Source organism: Spea bombifrons, chromosome 3 (assembly GCF_027358695.1).
Source record: "Spea bombifrons isolate aSpeBom1 chromosome 3, aSpeBom1.2.pri, whole genome shotgun sequence".
NCBI classification, from domain to species: Eukaryota; Metazoa; Chordata; class Amphibia; order Anura; family Pelobatidae; genus Spea; species Spea bombifrons.
Window position 1 is genome coordinate 121,104,669 of NC_071089.1, and position 21,688 is coordinate 121,126,356.

General features: G+C 44.3%; 1 protein-coding gene across 1 annotated transcript; it reads right to left on the reverse strand.

Annotated features, from left to right (window-relative positions):
- Nucleotides 1–1,866: 1,866 nt before the first annotated feature.
- Nucleotides 1,867–20,055, reverse strand: GCKR (glucokinase regulator). The gene is made up of 20 exons (XM_053461110.1): nucleotides 20,025–20,055; nucleotides 19,433–19,509; nucleotides 18,735–18,890; nucleotides 18,352–18,420; nucleotides 16,689–16,757; nucleotides 11,912–11,985; nucleotides 11,565–11,631; nucleotides 11,274–11,327; nucleotides 11,063–11,157; nucleotides 10,878–10,983; nucleotides 10,419–10,534; nucleotides 10,038–10,136; nucleotides 9,409–9,506; nucleotides 8,628–8,704; nucleotides 8,063–8,159; nucleotides 7,444–7,541; nucleotides 7,082–7,165; nucleotides 5,043–5,192; nucleotides 3,390–3,524; nucleotides 1,867–2,458 (listed from the first exon to the last, which is right to left on the reverse strand). Exons 2-20 carry the CDS (start codon nucleotides 19,490–19,492, stop codon nucleotides 2,291–2,293), a joined length of 1,872 nt encoding a protein of 623 aa, XP_053317085.1. The 5' UTR covers nucleotides 19,493–19,509; nucleotides 20,025–20,055; the 3' UTR covers nucleotides 1,867–2,290.
- Between the last annotated feature and the right edge of the window lie 1,633 nt (nucleotides 20,056–21,688).

Genomic DNA, 21,688 nt, shown 5'->3' on the forward strand with positions numbered 1-21,688 from the left:
AGCAGGAATCCTAGTTTTTTTTATGAATAAAGTGAACGATTTGGATTCCTCAGCGTTTGGCTCTAATGGCGGCTCCCAAACTGAACTCAACAAACTGGCCTGATGACTTCTGTAGAGTGTAACGATGTGACCTGCTGCCAGCTGGCTAGGAGGCAGTGTTCTGGGGAACAAGGGTCCTTTAACAGCCTCCTGTATTCAGTGACTTCGTGCCCCAACGCAGGGTATTTGGGTAACTGGGTGGGTTATTTAGAAGAATAATGGGGTTTATTTCCCTGTTTCATTTATAAAGCCGTTTCCTGCTGTTTCTATACACATTATCAGGGCTTTTAGGGCCGTAGAACCCTGCGATACTCTCAAGAGGGGCAATAATGGCCGCTACGTACAATTATTAAAAAAATCTGTTATCACAGAGTAAATTAAACCCAGATAAAGCAAATAAATGCATTTATCGAGCACTTTGTTAAGAAATTATTTATTTATGAAATTTGGACAAGTTCTGCCTCATTGTACAACGGGGAGAAAACATGCCTATCGCATGCACGTTCAAATTCCCTCGCTGTTTTAGCCTCTACCACTTCTGCCAGGAGGCTGTTCCACGTATCTACCACCCTCTCAGTAAACTAAAACTCCCTTCCATTCCATCTCAGCCTCTGTGCCCCCAGTGTTAGATTCTGGCCTAACTATTATAATAAATGACGTTGATCATGGACTATAAAGTCCCTATGGTGGAAGGTGAGGGAGATGAGACATGGATCACATCCCCAAGGCACTAAGAACAGGAAAGAGGTTATGGGGGGCAGTTATCCATATCGTCTGAGGTCGTTATACCCTCTTAGCCTTTCTGGAGAGGGGGGCCGTTGTCTCTGCTGGTAACACCGTGTCCCACTGGCTGCCCCATTCTGTTCAGGGACGGGCAATTCCCCACCTGGATGGTCCAAGTTCTTCAAACGGGACTGGTCCAGCTTCAAGCGGGACATTATAGTTCATCAAATCCGACTCGGCTGGCTCTTTTTGGTCCCCGCTCGCATTCCATTCTCTTGGTCAGCCCTCAACATTTCAGGCGTCCAATTACCTTTGTTAGGCGGCTGTGACTGGAGGCAGGAGTGGGGCCAGAGGCAAAAAGGGAAACATTTCTTTACCCCCAGGTGTCCAGAGACCTGTTGGTCACGCTCCATGGCTAAAAGAAACCTTTAGGTATTTCATACGTTGCTCTGCAAATACTCTTGAAATACCTTCCAGCGGATGAGGTCACTCGAGAATGCGGCCGAGCTCCTTTTTCGCACTCAACGGCGTGAAAAAAATCCAGGGTGGAAATGAGCGAATGGAACGCCGTGGTCTAGAGGTCCAGAAAGGCCTAGATAGTCAATCTTCACCACCGTGGATGGTGGCCTCGGCCCTCGGAGACTCTTCAAACTTGTTTAGAGATGAAAAATGTTATCTTGGTGTTAATTTTTGGCCAGTTCGGCCCTTGATGTACAGAGGAGAAGTCATAACCCGAATGGACCATCTGACGGACCGTTCTTCTGCCCACTTAAAATGGTTATTCCTGCATCCTCCACCTCCTCTGTAGGAAGGCTTTCCTTGGTAAAACTACCACTCCGATAGAAACTTTTAAGGAAAAAAAAATGCTTCCATCCAACTTCCATGCCTGGTTACCTCACATGCCCCATGATGCACCAGCAGGATACTCAAAGTGTGCTAATTCTTGAGGCATTTAAAAAAAATAATATTAATAATAATTATTAAACAGGCCACAGTTATGTCACAGCGTCAACATAAGGCAGGGGCGTCCAACCTGCGGCCCTCCAGCTGCTGCAGGACTTCTCCTTAATCATGAAAAGTACAAAGATTCAAACGCACAAAACATTTGTATTCAAAAAATGATATTTATTACAATATATGCACAATTCGGTGTAAAACTATATAAAAATGATGTTGATGGGGGTTTCGAAGTGACGGTCAATATATCGGGGGTTATGTATAAAGACTCTGTTTTTGCCTCTGTGTATGGAATAATGGGGTCAAAATGGGTTTTGGACATAAGAAAAGACAAAAATCACCATTTTTGGGGGTTTTTTATCCACATTTCACAGGTTGGAAGCACCATGGTCCAAGTTAGTAGCACGTTTTAGAGATAAGAGTATGACAGAGAATTTTTACTGTAAAATTCGAACATTTTAATAACATTTTAACACATAACGCCCGCTGCTCAGATGGTTCAGGGAACCCCCTGCCCTGAAATGGTGGCTGCGGACTGGGGGGGGGTGTTTGTTGACAGGTCACATGACTTTCATCGGCTGCGTCCCTCCGTCCCTGAACTCTCTGCTCCCCTTTTCCTCCCCGGCACGTTGAGAGACAATTCAATGGCGGCCCTTATGGATGGTGAGGCGTCCAGCCGCTCCTTGGACTCTGAGATGGTGCAGTTACGCAGGAGGCTAATGATGGCCGTAGGAAGGACCTGCAGGAGACACCAAAGAAGAGTTCCCATTATTGATGTCTCAGAAGTATCGAAGACACAGAAAAAAATTATCTTGTGGAGTCCGAACCATTGGGCTTTGGTCCCTCACGGCCGCCAGTGGGTGGCCATTTTCTGCTCCGTTTCACCCGAAATGTCCCCTTGTCCCGCCTGTACTCCACTCGTAACCCTGGCTGCGGCTGCCACATGGCGGCACACGGCTTCAGCTGCGACATTTGCTTGTCACTCAGCCATGGATGGATTCAAATTTTGCTGCAATAGTCAGATATTTTGGTATCTATTCATAGAATTTATCAATTAATGGCCTCATTTCCCTAATTCTATATTACGATGAATTAACGCGGGGTATAAAAGCTCTGCGTCACAATCCTACAGGGAGGATATAATAAAAAGATATCTATTAGTGTTATTATTAGCTTTATTTAATGTCACTTTTAAACTTATAATGTATATGTTTTTTAAAGCACGTTTTCCTCCATTTCCCAGGACCCCTCAGTGCAGACTACAGTGAAATCCTCCATTTTAGCCATAACAGGAAGTTGGAAGCCGCTTCCTGTTCTCTTCCTGCATTGTTTCAGCGGACGGCGCATGTAAAGCGATGGGCGAGGCGGTGATTTAAACCATGTGACGGGGCAACGAGATGAAAGCAGTTATATATAAAGTGCAATTCTGCTGAAACTGGGGCAATCAAAATACCCCCTGTTATTATGGTGATATCACCATCATTAATCATTTGCACCCAATAGCTATTTTTATATATTATGACCTATAAAAGGCTGACACTATAGTTTTAGGACCCCTAGGCATCACTGTTTTCTACTGAGGTTAAACAGGTGCTGTTTGGCACGGGGCCCCTCATTCACCTAGACCAGCCCTTGCAGGGGCCCTCTTGTGACGTGGGTTTATCTCTCACCTTTTCCTTGGAAGCGGCTTCCTCCACGTGTTTGGAAATGGGGCTGTTCTTTATCTGGTCAGACAGGGTCTGTTCTCCATAGATGGATTGGAGTAGTGCGTCCCGGCACCGCTGCTGGGAGCTGCCGCTTAGCCTCTGTTAGAAGCACACAAAAAAAAAACAGTTGATAATAACTTATGTCTGACTACAGCCCTAAAAGCCCCGATCCGGACAGTCGGAGTGCTCAGGATTGGCCACGCCAAACAACCAATAAAGAGCTCTTATACTGAAGCTGTTAACAGCGCAACAGGCATTATAGGAAATTAATCTCTGTCCGCATTCACCGGGGGACACATGTGACCTCCTGCCTACCTCCTTCCGGTTTCCCTGTATCTCAGTGGTGTGTGAAGCTTCCAGTATCCCTTCCATGAAACATATACCGTACCGGCACAGGAGGTGCATCGCGCAGACGTTTACTGGCAGCAGCGATGCGAGCGTAACCAACCTCTGCTGCCGGCACGTCTGCTCGATGCGCTTTAACAATATCCCTTGCCATGACTTCCCACGGCGGAAGTGCCAGCACTGGAAGTTGTCCACGCGGATCGCGCAGATGTCCCCCGCCAGCCCCGCTAGACACCCGGGAGTCTGCTTTGGTAAGTCTAAGGGGGGGCATATCTAGGGGGCAGAGTGGCAGCATATCTGGAGGGGGCAGAGTGGAGGCATATCTGGAGGGGGCAGAGTGGAGGCATATCTGGAGGGGGCAGAGTGGAGGCATATCTGGGGGCAATGGGGCATATCGCTTTTCTGTTTGTATGTAACATATGTTGACTGCATAATAGATACCAAAAATGTTAAAATACAGCGTGTTAGTTAAAATGCTGTTTTACTATTCCACGAATGTGTATTTTTCTTTAAAAAAGCACCTAACTCTTAGGGTGCGGCCTATTATCGAGCCAATACGGTACTTTGTACTCGGAATTTTCCGACGGAGTTTCCTTTTACTCCCAGCTTATGATTTACCAGACAGCAGCCTTCCCTCCCGACACTTCTGCCGAGCCAGCAAAATGTTTTTATTGGCCAAAGTTTAATTCATATAACCGGTGCTAGCAACAGAATAACCAAGATGTCGCTGCTGTCACTGGTATGCAGTAGGAGTATTTTCCCGGGTGAAGACTCCCAATGCCAGAACATTTGCTGAGATTTGGGGGCCGAGTGCCAGTTGTCCTGGGGGCCATAGTGAGGCATCACACTATAAGGGATTTCACTTAAGATGATGGGAAACTTGAAATTAGATTTGATACATCGGGTATCCAGAGGCTCAGTTAGGGCATAGAAGGCCAACCCCTTAAAGCCTACCTCCCAAGTCATCGTGGGTCAAAACCTGGCGTTGTTGCAGTTTAAATGCGATGCCAGATGGCCAATTCTTGGTCTTTTCAGTGTTTCATTATTTTTTATCTCACAACGTTGATAAATGTAAAGTAATGCATTTGCACATTTTAAGCTATATGGGACTGTAAATGCTGGAGATTTAACATGAAAGGTATTTGTGGTCCTGGTTGATTCCAGACCCAGTATCCATGCACTGTGTCGTTGACTGTCCTTGGGTTAATATCCTGGAAAGGTTGAAATCGATGGAATGTAGTCTTTTTTTGATATTGCAACGTAATCTCTTACCTGGAGAACAGACATTGCCCTGTGGAAGAGTTTAGAGTTGCTTATCTTGAAGTCCACCATAAAATTTCTGAAGACCTTTCCTTTGAGTACATGAACTCCACTGGTGACAGTGTTCAAAATCCACTTGGTACTCAGCTCCCTCTGAAATTTCTGTAAATAATAAAACATAATTGAGTGTAAAGTTCCCCAGGAGAAGCATCTGGTATGAGGTTTGTTCGTTGATAAGGGAACAGAGGAAACTATAGGTCAGTAAAGTGGGTTATACAGACATAAACATGGGCAAGCCCAGGCAGGAGGTATAGAAGGTCCTGGCCGCTAGACGTTGCCTTTAATTCAGGTGAAGACACTGATGTTTGAAAAGTGCACTTGATCCAATGACCCATCTACAATGTAGACTCAAGTTTTAGGATTGTTCATAGATAGCAACGTAACTTGTGGCCAGGGCCGGACTGACGATGGTTAGGAGGCCCTGGCACTTTAAGGCCAACGGACGCCTGATGATGTCAGTCCGGCCAACAGCTTGCGTACCAAATTACATAGAAGTTTGGATTACTCTTTTCATGGAGACATTTAGATACTTAGTTGAAGCAAATATCTAGCACTTAGCGTATAAACGCGATCCTCTGCTTACTCATCTTTTGGCAGACTCACAGTAAGGGTGAGTATGTAGTAGATTTGTGCATTCGGATTTGTACGCATTTTAACAAAATTTGGCAATTTTTTTTAATTGGTAGGAGTGTCCGAAAATGAGGAAGGGCCTCAAAGAAGCCAATAAAAACAACTCACTCTTTGTCACCGTCCATCACGCTGTCTCACATTCTCTCTTTCAATGTCTCTCTAGTGAGCCTGAACTTCTCTGTCTCTGACAACCGCATTATTCTGGTCTACTGGAGCACTTCTGCATCATGGTGGAGAGTTTCAAACATCACTTGGACAACCTCCAATCAGAGAAGAGGTTGATCCCAAGGCTCCACCCTGATATGAAAGTGCTCCAGGGTAATGCAAGAGATCAACTGAAAAAAACGGAGAATAGGAACAGAAATAAGGCAGAGAGGAAGCAGAAAACCAAGAAGCCGAGCCGTGGAGACACAGAGAAGATAGGGAGACATTCAAAGAGAGTGGGAGAGCGAGATAGAGCGTGACATAGCATGGCAAAGAGTGAGAGTGCGTGGGGAGAGTGACAACGAATTTCATTTCTAAATAAAATAACCTTCTGAATTTTGGCCAAACTGAAGAGGCAGTTGTCCAAAAATGAATGGCCCAAAAACAAAATGAAAAATTGGTTCCGAATCATTTATGGTCCATGTGCACAAGTCCAGGATGTAGTGGTATTAAAAAGTATTTAAAGAGTAGAATAACGATTCGATTAAAGGTAAAAATATCGACTGAATGAAACAACCAAGAACATCGATTGAAAGTTCCACCGAGCTCGACTCCATTTCTGTGCCAACGTGGACTGTATGAACATTGAAACCCAACGTCGATACCTTTCGAGAATCTCAGTTTCAGTTCAGACAGCTGGATTTTTTTAAAAACCTGTTCTTCTTCTTCTTACTGTGGTTAGCGTGGAGTGGGGCCACTGTAACTTTTGTTTGGCTCTGAGAGGATTGTTATGAATAAAACATAACTTATATTTCTTACAAATGCTTCTGTGGCATTGTGGATGGTTTCAAAAATAGTGCAGAAACTCAAAATATCTGATCGCTGACATAAAGGTGCACGAGACAAGCCTACTTCCTGAAATATTACGTCCTTCAACATGCACACATCGTGAAGGACATGACCTCACTGACCACGGGAACTCTTGGCGAGAATACTTTTTGTCTATAAATTCTCCAAGAGGCGAATATATTTTTCTCCGTCGCTAGAATGCGGCTAAAAGTTTTCCCCAACTTCTAGTCATTAATAATTAAGGAACCTTTGGATATCTCAGGTCGAAGGACCGATGACCTCCTTCAGCCATTGGAAGGAATATACACCTGGTCTTTATCTTAATAGATAATATTCCCATCACAGGAAGAGTGAAAAGTCTCCGTTACCTGTATAAAAGTTCCTTCGTACTCCAGAAAGAGTATCGGCCACGTGATGCCAATAATATTTGGAATAATCTTCTTTGTGGAACTCTAAAGGAAAAAATACGTAGAAAGAAAGAATGAACGGAACAATGTAGTTAAAGGGATCATTACCTGAGCTTTGGTTTTCTTTCTTTAACCCCTGAAGGACAATGGGCGGTCCCTAAACCCATTGGAAACAATGCATTTTGAACCCGTACATGTACGGGCTTTGTCATTAAGGGGTTAAATGGGCTTTGCTTACATCAGGCAAGCCCGGCTCAGCTCACAGCTAACCCTAATGAGACCTTAATAGTCAGTCCCTCACACACAGATGAGTAGAGCCTTACCGGCATGTACTGGCCCGCTGTGGCGTGTGATATTGCATGGACATTAGATGTCTTCTCCTTCACTTGTGTTGCCATCTTCTCTACCTCGCTGAGCTCATCTGATTGGAAATAATCAACAGTTTGTTATTGTTTGCGTAAATTTATCCTACCGACTCTAAATGTAAAGCGCTACGGAATCTGCTGGCGCTATATAAATTAATGTAACGTAACGTTAAACATTTTAAAAACAGAAGTGCTCCCTGGGGTGATAATAAATTGGTGAAAATAGCTAGAATTAACAGCATTGATTTTGAGGAAGAAATGAAAAGGAATTTATTGAAACCTCAGAACCCTACAGATTAAATGATAAGATGTTTTATGATCTTTTCTTGCTAGTATGGGGTGAGGCCTAAAGATAGTTGTGCACCTCAGTCTTTATTTTAGTCTGTTGGGTTATCTGCATGGGAACCACCAGTTTTGATGATCGTTGTAGACCTCCAATACCATAGAGTTTTACAGGCCTGGGTACATCGGGTATTCTAATAGATTCTAATTATTCTAATATAACCCCCAGCGCTGTATTCTAATAGCGACCACTCCATATGCGACTCCCATCTGCCCCTTAACGCGATTTACTCACCGTCCAGGGTGAATATAAACAGGACGGTGTCGGCTTCTGTCACCGACGGGAGGACGTTCTTCACAAAGTCTTCATGGGAGATAGCAAACTGTGGACCCTGAGAACATAATAAAGTACACGGCTAGAACATTGAGCTCTACTGAAGGGTTTACATCAATGGAACCTTTAAACTTTGTGACATAGGTGGATAAACTGGTAGAACCCCCTCGGGCCAAATGGCCCTGTGCTTGTTTCATTGCTACTTTGGTGAGTACCGAGTGGCTACCATGATGTACAGCATCTCATGTGATAGTAGCCTCTGTTTCTTTATATTGGGAATTTTCTATGGATTAACCAGGAATGATCAGGTTCTGCTGGTGGAAATTGTCTGAGGGACATGCAGATGATAATCACAAAGTGGGTACCTGTGTGTCTGATCACAGCTAAAGCCCCAAATTGGATCTGAGGAAACAATGCGGCCCCTATGATATGATCATGTGATATGGAAAAAGGACCTTCCGATAAGCCCTATCTGAGCTAGTCATCAGATGTGTCATGAATGTCTTCAGGTGCCATCAGAACATACCATAGAACTGATATCCCCTTCCTTGTTCTCCATGGTGTTATAGCCACCATTAATAAACCCGCGGACATCTCTCCAATCTGTCACAATGAAAAAAGACTCCGTTTAAAGAAGTTTTCCAATCATTACGGTAAATCAAACTCTGCGGGAAATGCTACACTGTGCATTCTGGGCTAATATTTTGGTGGGATTTCCACAATTGGCCATAAACATGTACCCTCGGAAGGCCATCCTTTAATAATCATATCAGTATTGATATATATCGAGCATCGCTGGCCATCATTTGGCAGATTCAATGGGAGAGTGCTTGGTGTGAGTGCTGGTCGCTCTGAGATGGTCTGAATGTCTGAGAGAAAGGCTGCAGTGTCCTACCTTATGATCACCATGTAACGTGCAGGGAAGGTAATCAGATTCAGAATTTCTTTTTGAAAATAAAATTAATAATCATAAAGGGGGACCCCACAAAAAAAAGGGACCACACAGCCATCATATGCATGAAAGTCTCCCCTTATATGGTAGGCAAACTTGGGGAAGCAAAACTAAAATAATAAGAAGGCAGTATGTAAAACCCCCTTCTGCTATGATGTAACTTGGAATTACATCTGAAATGGAGGCATGATGTCAAAGTAAAGACTTCCTGTGTTCAGACACAATGGCTGCTGTGTGGTCTGCTCAGGGTCCAGGCTGATCAGATCTCGGGGGCATCAGGGGTGACATGGGGTTGGTGGGAATGTGTTTCTGAAAGCTCTGAAAGCCAGTGAAAATAAAATATCGAATTCCCTACCTGCTTGGAAGGAAGGGACACACTCCACGGCATCCATAACTCCCATCAGCCCCAAGGTTCCCCAGCCAAGGATGTACAAATGCCCTTTTTTCTGTAGGCTGGACAGAAAGTTCCTGTTAGTGGGGTTATAGTAGAATACAGGGGGATTCAACTGATTTGGGGGCGGTCCGACTGTGACTTTACCCACAACTAATTTCATGTATTTCAGCTACCTGTGCTGTTGGCAAAACAGTTTAACTTTTGGGGGGGGGGGATTATTTTAAATGTAAACCCCATGGCTAGGCCAGCATTATCTAATCCATTTGCTGTCCTGATGTTCTCTCCTTTCTCCTCCCACCACCCTCACAAAATGCTGCCTGAACCAATCAGTGATAAACAGCAACTTACCAACAAAGGAGAGATAACTTAACGGGGAGGAATAATCCTCCAAATCCTGAGCAATGACTATGGAGGCCCTATATAATGTATATTAAACTCAGTTGACATTACACTGGGTCGGCTCAGCCCTTCCAGCCAAGGTTATTATTACATTATTTATAATAAACTTTACGCATAGATAATATCGCGGGAACTTGTGGTTATTGGAGCTCTGCTGACACCTGCTGGACATTTCTCCTAACTGCACTAACCTAGTTGCGGATTGTTTCATGAGCCCGGCTATCTTCTTGCTCTGTGAATATGTCACCTTGTGCGCTCTCTCGTACGTCCTGAGAATTTCCAACAAACACCTGAAATAAACATGAATATCACTGTATTAAATAACGGAGCTTGTAGCGGGGGAGCCCACTCGTTACCTCAGATCTTCCTTTCCAGAATGAGCGCATGGTGAGCATTTTACACACGTGCCTTTACAAAAAGCTGATATACAATAAGGTCACTCTAAATCCAAACATGGGCTATGGGGGATACCTAAGCTTTTGGGACATCAGAGGTCCCTTCTTCAGACGGCCTTGTAAAACTCGGACAAGGCAAGACCATTAAAGTGTTGTAAATGACATAGAGGCTCTTACTTCTCCGTCACGGCCACATTGGAATCTGCTTTATGGGCAACCAGGAAGAGCGTCTCCAACAGGATTTTGGTGGCACTCCCACCCTTCATGCGCGATGATCCACAGATTGCCTCAGGCTGAGACAAATGAGACATGGTCAGTGCCTAACCTCTGAACAATGTATAGACATATATTCAATAAATAATACAAGGTTCCCTTATGAGCAAAGTATACACAGAAACAACGCTCTATGCTGCGTCCCCTCTCGGGAGCGCCTTAAGACTTAGCTCTCTTCCATCGACGTATCAGTCGGATCCCACCACAAGGGCAGCCCAGAACGGAAACACAGGGCAAATTTCCTCTGCACGGGGGAACCAACAACTGAAGACAAGTTGGCCTTCATGGGTCTCATCGGTGGGCTCTGGTTGGTGTCTCTCTAGGCTATAAGTGTCTATAAGTCATATATAATGGTTCACTTACACCTATCGCTGGGTTCAGTATGAAGGCCCGTTGGGTATCCTGTAGGCTCTGCATCCTTTCGGCCACTTGCCGGAACGTTGACTGCCATCGCTCAATGCTGTCATTCCTAGGATGACAATGAAATGGTCAGAAAATGGGCAAGGCTTGTAGTTAGCTGTTGGAAACAAATGTAGATCTCTACCCACCTGGCCATATTTACAGGGTTAAATCCCACCAAGACAGGCAGGAACACGTCCAGGTTCTTCATACAGAAATCCAGCTGGCCAGCGATAAACGGAGCCTTTGAGGGGACAAAACGTTATAATCTTCCAGGTGACCATGGACCATGGCCTGCTTGACCAAGCGAGGATCGCTAAATAAATGTGCGAGGAGCCTAAGAGATGATATAATACTCACGGACAAGCCGCAGGATATTCCGATATAAACCACCTTCTTCTTCCCTTCACAAACCTGAAATACAAACTTACGTCAAACGCTTGTGACCATCGACCTGAGACTATAGAAAACTCAAGTGAGTAAGAACCCCACGGTGGAGCAAACATTTGTAGATGGTAGATCGTGGAGATTGGTTTAAATATGGCGGCCCCGGCACGGCCCCTGTGCGTACGATGGGCCAGACTTCATGGGCCGATCGCTTCTCGTGTGTCTACAGGTAGGAAGAGGAGATTTCCCCATATAAGACATTACCTTTTCTAGTTCCTCTGCTCCCATTATGGGATTGTCCTCGGGTGTCTCCTGTGATGTCACAATCGATCTTCAGAAAGAAAAAGAAATATTGCGGTCTTATAAGATATCCTAAAAACCCACATTTTTGCAAGTGTACTAAATCCCAGACACACACCTTGTGCATGAGCAAATTGCCCAAGTATTAATACCCCTGGTCTGTGTACCAAACTGCCCCCAATCCTACCGGGCACTCCAACCCCCGGCTCCCTTCTAAGCGTTCTGGTGATTATCCATCCCCATGTTTCACCATGACTGATAAAGGCAGATCTGGACTGGGTCAGGGGGCAGGTAAGTTTATCGGCACCTACCTGTCTCCTCCTGAAATGATGTAAGTGTAACACGGCGTCTTGTGAAGTCCTTTTAACATCCGATTAAACGAATTCTAAAACATAATTTATTTTCAGTTAATTTTCTGTAATAAGTAAAAATTAACCCCATAATATAATAAATGTTGTTTTTGCGCCATAATATAATGTTTTCAGCATCTGTTACTCTGAGCCCAATCTACTAGACAAACACCCCGACTCCTTATCATACTGCCTGTGGGAAACAATAGAATGTCTCAGTCTTAATCACCCAGCCACTCTGACTAATGAAAGTCTACGGAGGAACGGACTTTATTGGCATCGCCATAAAGCAGTAACGGACATTACTGTATACAGCTCGGGGGGGGGGTTATATTACTGTATACAGCGCTGGAGGTTATATTACTGTATACAGCACTGGGGTTATATTACTGTATACAGCGCTGGGGTTATATTACTGTATACAGCTCTGGGGGTTATATTGTATACAGCGCTGGGGGGTTATATTACTGTATACAGCGCTGGGGGTTATATTACTGTATACAGTGCTGGGGGTTATATTACTGTATGCAGCACTGGGGGCTTTATTACTGTATACAGCGCTGGGGGGTTATATTACTGTATACAGCGCTGGGGGGGTTATATTACTGTATACAGCGCTGGGGGTTATATTACTGTATACAGTGCTGGGGGGTTATATTACTGTATACAGCGCTGGGGGTTATATTACTGTATACAGCGCTGGGGGGGTTATATTACTGTATACAGCACTGGGGGTTATATTACTGTATACAGCGCTGGGGGGTTATATTACTGTATACAGCGCTGGGGGTTATATTACTGTATACAGCGCTGGGGGTTATATTACTGTATACAGCGCTGGGGGTTATATTACTGTATACAGCGCTGGGGTATATTACTGTATACAGTGCTGGGGGGTTATATTACTGTATACAGCACTGGGGGTTATATTACTGTATATAGCGCTGGGGGTTATATTAATGTATACAGCGCTGGGGGTTATATTACTGTATATAGTGCTGGGGGGTTATATTACTGTATACAGCACTGGGGGTTATATTACTGTATACAGCGCTAGGGGTTATTACTGTATACAGCGCTGGGGTATATTACTGTATACAGCGCTGGGGGGTTATATTACTGTATACAGCACTGGGGGTTATATTACTGTATATAGCGCTGGGGGTTATATTACTGTATACAGCGCTGGGGGTTATATTACTGTATACAGCGCTGGGGGCTTTATTACTGTATACAGCGCTGGGGGTTTATATTACTGTATACAGCGCTGGGGGTTATATTACTGTATACAGCGCTGGGGGTTATATTACTGTATACAGCGCTGGGGGTTATATTACTGTATACAGCGCTGGGGGTTATATTACTGTATACAGTGCTGGGGGTTATATTACTGTATACAGCGCTGGGGGTTATATTACTGTATACAGCGCTGGGGGGTTATATTACTGTATACAGCGCTGGGGGTTATATTACTGTATATAGTGCTGGGGGGTTATATTACTGTATACAGCACTGGGGGGTTATATTACTGTATACAGCGCTAGGGGTTATTACTGTATGCAGCGCTGGGGGGTTATATTACTGTATACAGTGCTGGGGGGTTATATTACTGTATACAGCGCTGGGGGTTTACACAAGGGGGCGATACACCCAATGCCTCACTGTATGTAGAAATACCAATCACATAAGTTATGGTGAGTAAAGGTGATGGAAAACCCTTTCTCTTAAAATTTAGGGGGTAGTAGAAGCATTATTATTAAACACTCATTACTAAAACACTGGATTCTGGGTAGGCGCATGCAAATAAGGTCAACAATGATCGCCCTTTGCCTCAATATCCCCTTTATACGCGGATCCGGTGAAAGTAATCGCCCCGCTGCACAGGACAGACTTTATACAAAACCCAGGTAAGAGGTGCAGTAGCCAGATCACTGTTGGCCTTATTTGCATGCACTTACCCAGAATCCCTTGTGGTTGTGGCAGCACCATGAGATTTCTGAGGGAAAAAACAAGCCTTCTGGCTCGTCTGGTGTCTGTAGATGAGTGTTTAATAATAATACTTCTAACCGTATGTATACATGGATTAGCACCATTTCTAGACACATCTAGAGTGCGTTAGAAAGGACTACGTAGGATATATTTTTGTGCAGGTTTTCTGCCAATAAGTTAAAATGTTGCAATAATTCAGCGTATGATTTGAGTTCATGGGGCTAGTGGGTATTTCTTTGACTCGTAAGTTTCCTTTTACCCAAGCAAGGATTTCCATGTTAAATACTAAACAAGACCTCGGACAAACCTTGCCCAAGCTAGACCTTGACCTTTGATAGTGTGTTAAAAAACTGAGCGGCGAACACAGCTCATCCTTCAGTGAGTCCGCGCTAGAGAGAGTCATAAATCTTAGCTCACACGTGCCCTGAAGGAGACCTAAAGACCTCAGTGACCCTCTAGGTATGGTGAGCAAGGAGGTCTACGTCTTGGCTGACATCTTAGGAAAAGCCCAAAGATTCCCAAAGGCTGAGAATCTATACAAAGATGTAGTTCATCCGTTGACAAGGTGACCTGTACACTGAATACCCCCTGGGCAGAACTCAACCATACACCAAAGAAAACTTCTTCCAACCCTGGATCTTCCTTCCATGAACAAGACTGTCACCTAATTCAACACTAAAGGCTGTTGTTACACCCCAAAATTACCCAAACAACACGTCCCCTGACCTGAACAGTTTACGTACAATCCTTCCTCCGACATAACTTTTCCAGAGCCAAGACTTTTTACCCATGGATATGATGTAAACCAACTTTTCTCTATGTTAAATATCACCCGAAGCATCTTCTTAGTCTTAAATGTCAACAAGTTCTACCATTCTTACTATTTTTGAGGTATCACAAACAAAAACAAAAAAAATATATTAACAAAAGAGGAATGTTCTTCAAATAACAATTGCCCTATCATGAATGTTCCTCAAGGAACAATCACCCCATCTTGAATGTTCTTCAAATAACAATCGCCCTATCATGAATGTTCCTCAAGGAACAATCACCCCATCTTGAATGTTCATCAAGGAACAATCGCCCTATCATGAATGTTCCACAAAGAACCATCACCCCATCATGAATTTTTTTTCACAGAACAATCGCCCCATCATGAATGTTCCTCAAGGACCAATAACTCCATCATGAATGTTTTTCAAAGAGCAATCGCCCCATCATGAATGTTCCTCAAGAAACGATCACCCCATCATGAATGTTCCTCAAAGAGCAATCGCCCCACCATGAATCTTCCTCAAGGAACAATCACCCCATCATGAATGTTCCTCAAAGAACAATAGCCCCATCATGAATGTTCCTCAAGAAACGATCACTCCATCATGAATTTTCCTCAAAGAGCAATCACCCCATCATGAATGTTCCTCAAGAAATGATCACCCCATCATGAATGTTCCCCAAAGAGCAATCGCCCCACCATGAATGTTCCTCAAAGAACAATCACCCCATCATGAATGTTCCTCAAAGAACAATCGCCCTATCGTGAATGTTCCTCAAGAAACGATCACTCCATCATGAATGTTCCTCAAAGAGCAATCACCCCATCATGAATGTTCCTCAAGAAACGATCACCCCATCATAAATGTTCCTCAAGGAACAATCACCCCATCATGAATGTTCCTCAAAGAACAATCGCCCTATCGTGAATGTTCATCTAACATAACTAATAACAAGGATTTGACTTAGGTGTATTACAGACATTTTTGTCTTCTCCAAGTTGGGCTAGATCTACATACATTTCTCTGTATGATCTAAAAATAATTCACACTGACTTCCCATCACTACTGGCCCTTCTAAGAGAACTTTGTACATTTTAAATTCGAAAAATCCGGAAAATGTTTTGGTAACATGTCCTCTGAGGACTGTTTATAGTAATGTCTGTCGCTTAATCAGCATTTACACAATCAGTAGCAGGACGGACACTTTGTTTGTTTTTTGGAGCATTGCACAAATACCACGTTTAGTTTGCGTGTTTTGTTCCGTGTGTCAACAGTTCATAGAAAAGCTTTATAATTGTTAATAATTATTAAACGGGTAAGCGGCTCGTCTTATCTGTCCCCAAATTCCACATTCTGAGGTTTTTCCCTAGAAATTTTCCAAAGTAATAAATGCTGACATCGTCAAATGGAATTATACTTGAATTAGGTAAAAAAAAAATTATTAAATTTTCTTCTATTCATTTGGCTAGCAGTCATGGTTATATAAATCAAATAGGCCAGGCTTTAAAAAAAAATGCAGAAAAAGACAGAAAAGACTTTTGGGGGGGGTGCTTTTGTTGCTGCTTCTGTTATTAATTGTTGGATGTTTTTTGGATTTTTTTTTATGAAATCTTTTAATTAAAAAAATCATCACTAATCATTTATTAACTGATATTCTTGGATTCCTCGTTGTTCTTAAAGTGAATGAAGTTATTTGTTTCCCGATTGGTTCTCTTTATCAGCGGATTTAGCGATGCCTTTGGTTCTTCTGGATGAATTTAGGGGATGTATTAAATAATAATTGTAAAGAGATTATCGGCGTGGTATATGCGTACCCGGGAGCTTTCCAAATGAGCTGCCTATTGAAATATTAACTCTTAGATAGCCCATTATGAAGATTCTACAGAAGAACGTTCCACGATCCAATGATTGACTTATTATCTCACCAATTGGTGGTCGGTTTATAACAAAGTGATGAAAGTCAAGGTGCTCACCGCAAGGAGGAGAGCCAGTCTCCCTGATGTCCCACATCCGCTGATGACTATTAGACCATCTTCAGGATTCTGAAAATGAGAGGGAGGTAGATAAGTGGAACAGCCTCCCAGCAGAGGTGGTAGAGGGTAATACAGTGAGGGTATTAAGCATGCATGGGATAGACATACGGCTCCTGAATCTAAGACGAGACCGACGACTGAAAACTATGTTGGAGTAAAAGCTGAATTAGAGATTTTCCAAACTCAGTTCTTTTGGGTTCAGTTCTCATGAAGTCCGTTCCCCATCTGTTACCCCGTTCCCCATCTGTTACCCCGTTCCCCATCTGTTACCCCGTTCCCCATCTGTTACCCCGTTCCCCATCTGTTACCCCATTCCCCATCTGTTACCCCGTTCCCCATCTGTTATCCCGTTCCCCATCAGTTACCCCGTTCCCCATCTGTTACCCCGTTCCCCATCAGTTACCCCGTTCCCCATCATTTACCCCGTTCCCCATCTGTTACCCCGTTCCCCATCAGTTACCCCGTTCCCCATCTATTACCCCGTTCCCCATCTGTTACCCCTCTCCCAGAGAGTATTTATTAACCTCCACCTGGATGTCTCCCTGTATCTTTTTTGTATTTTCCTTTACTTTTCACTTTTTTTTACCTCTCCCAATTTACTTTTTTTGTATTAAACGTTTTCTTTGCTGCTCACTTTTGTCTTTTTTATTCCCTTCTTGACATCTCTCCTCATCATTAAGCTACTCCTCTCTCTCTTGTGTTGCTTTAACCCTCCCCATTAAATCTCGCCCCTGTTTTACACCTCATCGTTATTTTCGCATTTGTTCGATTCCCAGCCTGTAAGATTCCTTAACATACATCCACACAAACACACTAACACACTAACACACTAACACACTTGTGCACACTGACGTACTTCCACACACACTAACATGCTTCCACACACACATCTCACGCTTACAAACACACACTGACATACTTACACAAACACACTCACACTAACATACTTCCACGCACACAATAAAATACATACACACAGTAAGATGCTCTTCAAACACACGCACAAACATAAATCTGCACACACTAACATACTTACACACACACACACACAATCATATACATAAACACACAAACATACACACACAAACAGACATACACACTCACTAACATACATACACACTTACACACACATTAACTTACTCACACACACGCTAACATGCTTCCACACACACACACATACTAACATACGCACATCCTTTGCTGACAGCTCTCTCTTGGTCCTCCTTTTTGCTCCTCACTAAATGTGAGCACTGGGAAATAGCGTCCTATCCCGGCACTCAGACTTAGTGAGGCAAAAGCCATGGGGGGGGTTGAGGTGCTGGTGTTGGGGGGCTCACACTAGACAGGGGGCTTCGCAATGCAGAGACCTCCATTATACGAGTGATGGGAGATCATATGATATTCCTCAGCGGGTCCCTTGGGGGGAGTGGACCCTGATGCCTTGCACCGGCTGTACCCCCTATGGTTCCGCCCTTGGTTAGCACTATATATAAATACAATGTAATGTAAAATGTATTTTTTTTTAAGATTAGTTCAAAATGTAAAAAAATCTTTGCCCCGATGTGGAAGTGGCTATGACATCACGGCGGACATCGTAACTCACCTTTAATATTTCCTGCACTCTCTTTGCAATGTCTGCCACCGTCTTTAAGGCCGATTCACTGTACAGCCTCTGAAAAGACAAGCGAAGCCTTTGTCACTGCACGCCGAGATGTTTAGCATAAATATTTTCACATTAAAATTGTTCATTTCAGAGAAATCTGCGAAATAACAAATCTCCATTCAACTATTTGACCGTCCAAAAGTCAAAGCTTGCAGTTTATCAATGTCTTCTATGAGTGACTGCGTCAATAGCCTTAGTGACATGTAGATAGGTCTATGTTTTTTAGTTACTAGGCCCCAAAACATATACTAGATTAGTTTGAGAAGATCCTCCGGCAGTAAACCCAGCATTTCTGGTCATAACTCCACACCTCCATGCCTCACCTGATAATTGATGATGGTCTCATCTTCTTCCTGGAATATTTCCGCATCGCAGTCTCTCAAGAGCTGGACCAATTGGTTGGGGTCGGCTTTATCCAGTTCCCGGGTGATGGGGTTAGACTTCTCGCTAATGGGCAGAGTTTCCTCATATCCAGCTAGCTGGAATAAACCGTGGGTTACTTAACGCATAGTCTGCCACGAACATGACTATAAAACTCCATAAGTGTTTTCTCAAATCATCTTCTCAAGCCATTTTGGTTACTGTTTTGTTGGGTCTACTACATGAGTTTTAGATGATATACAACTCATAGATCTCAGGCTCAGATCTCCACCCCAAAGAGAGTAAAAAGTGCCTTGTATTTGGTATGGTCCAAACTGACCTTGTTTCAGCCACGTTTGGCTGTTGACTATGACTGCTGGAAGTTGGCGGAAAAGTGGAACATCCTTCCAGCAGAAGTTGCAGAGGGTAATACAGTGAGGGAATTATACATGACCTGATTAGGGTTTGAGTCTTTACAGCAGAAAGAATGGGCAGATTAGACAGGGGCCAAAAGGGGCTGATGTGCCGGCAGATTCAAAGTTTCTTTGACCAAGGTCCGTTATGGACGATACCAAGAACATCACCTCTAGGGTTGGAATATCACTCTTGACGAGACCCTGGGTCAACTGACAGAAGCTTGTGGATTATGTTGGACATTTACCTCCCATTTCCCAGGATCCGGAGTTTCTATCACGTGTTTGTATCTCCTGGTACCTCTCATGGTTGGAACGTTACAAGCTGCTGAAAAAATGGCTGTAGTCATTCTCTACCCATCACCATACATGGCATTTATTTATAGAGCTTCGTTACCACAGAGGGGCGCCGAAAAGTAACAATCGCAATACGACTTTCACAAAACAAACGTTGGGGACTACTACTGGTTGGAGGAGAAGGCTCTGCCCTTTGCGAGCTCGCATAAAAGAATCAAGTTGATTAATATTCCGGCAGTTGCTTTTATCTCCAAGCCCACCAAAAAGTCTAATCTGTCTGGAGGTCCACCTGTCAGCCCAAGTGTCCTTAGAACAGTTCTAGAATGAGTTTTCCGCTGTGAACCATCATAAATCCTGTTCAAAAGTCGGCCATGTCTTCTCATTAACAGAAATTGAGTCTTTCACTCACCAGACGAAGATATCGGCTGTACTTAGACACTTCACATGCAAAACGAAACATCTCCTATGGCTTACCGCTATGGAAGTCCACCACCCGGCCCACCCAAATACCAACTCACATTTCTACAGAATTCTAATACTCACTTTGGCTGCCTCGTTGATTTAACGTCCTTTTACCATCAGACACTCAGGGATTCTCTCACTAAGCCACTTCTCCCAGGAACCCTTGTTTGTCTCATTGTTATCACATCAGCTCTTTAATGATTAATCTACCTGGTTAAACTTCAAGCTCTCCCCGTCAGGCCGTCCTGGCTGCAGGACTCGGAAAAACAAGCCCCCTCCCCTACCACCCAGTTCATAAAAACAGCCTCCATACCTGCACTGGATTCACCTGTAACACCGTCACTGATAAATATATCCCGGGGACACTTTGCTGTGGGTCAGTCACATTAACCCTTTCATAACCCAAAGTACCACAAAGGTTCCGGCTGATCGATGAAATCGTTTCTCATAAAGGTCCTTGTGGAAACCATGACTTGTCAGAAAGAAAATATTACCTGTAGTCACCTGTATTCAAGCAGGTGTATAGCAGGGGAGAAAAGCACGAATTGGGACACATTCACCCCTAGACCTTGGGACTGGGGAAAAACCCCAGAGAATTTGCCCATTCACCCCTAGACCTTGGGACCGGGGTAAAACCCCTGAGAATCTTCCCATTGAGCCAAAGACTGGGGCATTTTATTTACACAAGATGACCACACAGGGGCATTTGGGATATAAAACAAGACTGTGGAATCCTTTCCCAAAATGCATGTTTTTGCCAGTCCTGTTGTGATGTGGGGCGCAGGGAACGGGCCGTACGGGACTCTGGCGGGGGGGACTTTGTTCCCTCGGACGGGTCACCTTTGTCTTCGCTGCTTGGATTTGGCGTGAAGTTGTGTTTTTCAGGCTGTGATGACGTACGACCGGTCTGGGCAGAGATCCCGAAATGCCAGCTCATGCGTATTAGCGGCACACTTCCCCGGGAGCTGCGCATGTCCTCTGCTTGATTGTGAGAATATTCAGATCCTCTGCCCTCAGGGATGGGGTAAAATGGCAATTCAGCGGGTTAAATGGGACCACTTGTCTTCAATGCATTTTAAAGTAGCCAAAACTAGCATTATCCAATCCTCTTCCTTCCCATATGGCTGCCTAAACCAACCGATGGAAATCAGCAACTTAATGACCGGAGAGAGATAACTTAATGGGGGGGGTTAAGATGGCAGCTACCATACTATATACATAACATGGATTTTTAATATATATACCGTATTGGCTCGAATATAGGCCGCACTTTTTTCCCCCACATTAAGTCTTTAAAGTGGGGGTGCGGCCTATATTCGGGGTCTAGCGCCCGACGCCCGGGACATGCAGTTCCGGGTGCCGGGCAGGCAGCAGGGTTAGGATACAGATCCCCCGCAGCGGTGCAGGGGACCTGCATCCTACTCCCCGATACGCTCAGACAGCCTCCCCTGCCAGCACTTCCCACAGGGGGGGTGCCGGCACGTGAGGTTGTCTAAGCGCATCGTGCGGACCGTCCGCACGATGCGTTTTACCTCTGCCCCCCCGGACTTACCAGAGCAGACTCCCGGGTGTCTTGCGGGGCCGGCGGGGGACATCTACGCAATACGCGTATACAACTTCCGGCACCGGAAGTTGTATTGCGTAGATGTCCCCCGCCGGCCCCGCAAGACACCCGGGAGTCTGCTCCGGTAAGTCGGGGGGGGCAGAGGAGGACAGTGGCAGCGTATCTCGGGGAGGGAGGACAG

Coding starts and splice junctions, on each gene's coding strand:
- GCKR (XM_053461110.1), bottom strand. CDS start 19,492: ATGAGAGGTACCAGGAGATACAAACACGTGATAGAAACTCCGGATCCT. Junction 10,984..11,062: donor AACCCTGTAAATATGGCCAG/GTGGGTAGAGAT, acceptor TTGTCATCCTAG/GAATGACAGCATTGAGCGAT. Junction 2,459..3,389: donor AAGCCGCTTCCAAGGAAAAG/GTGAGAGATAAA, acceptor TGTCTCCTGCAG/GTCCTTCCTACGGCCATCAT.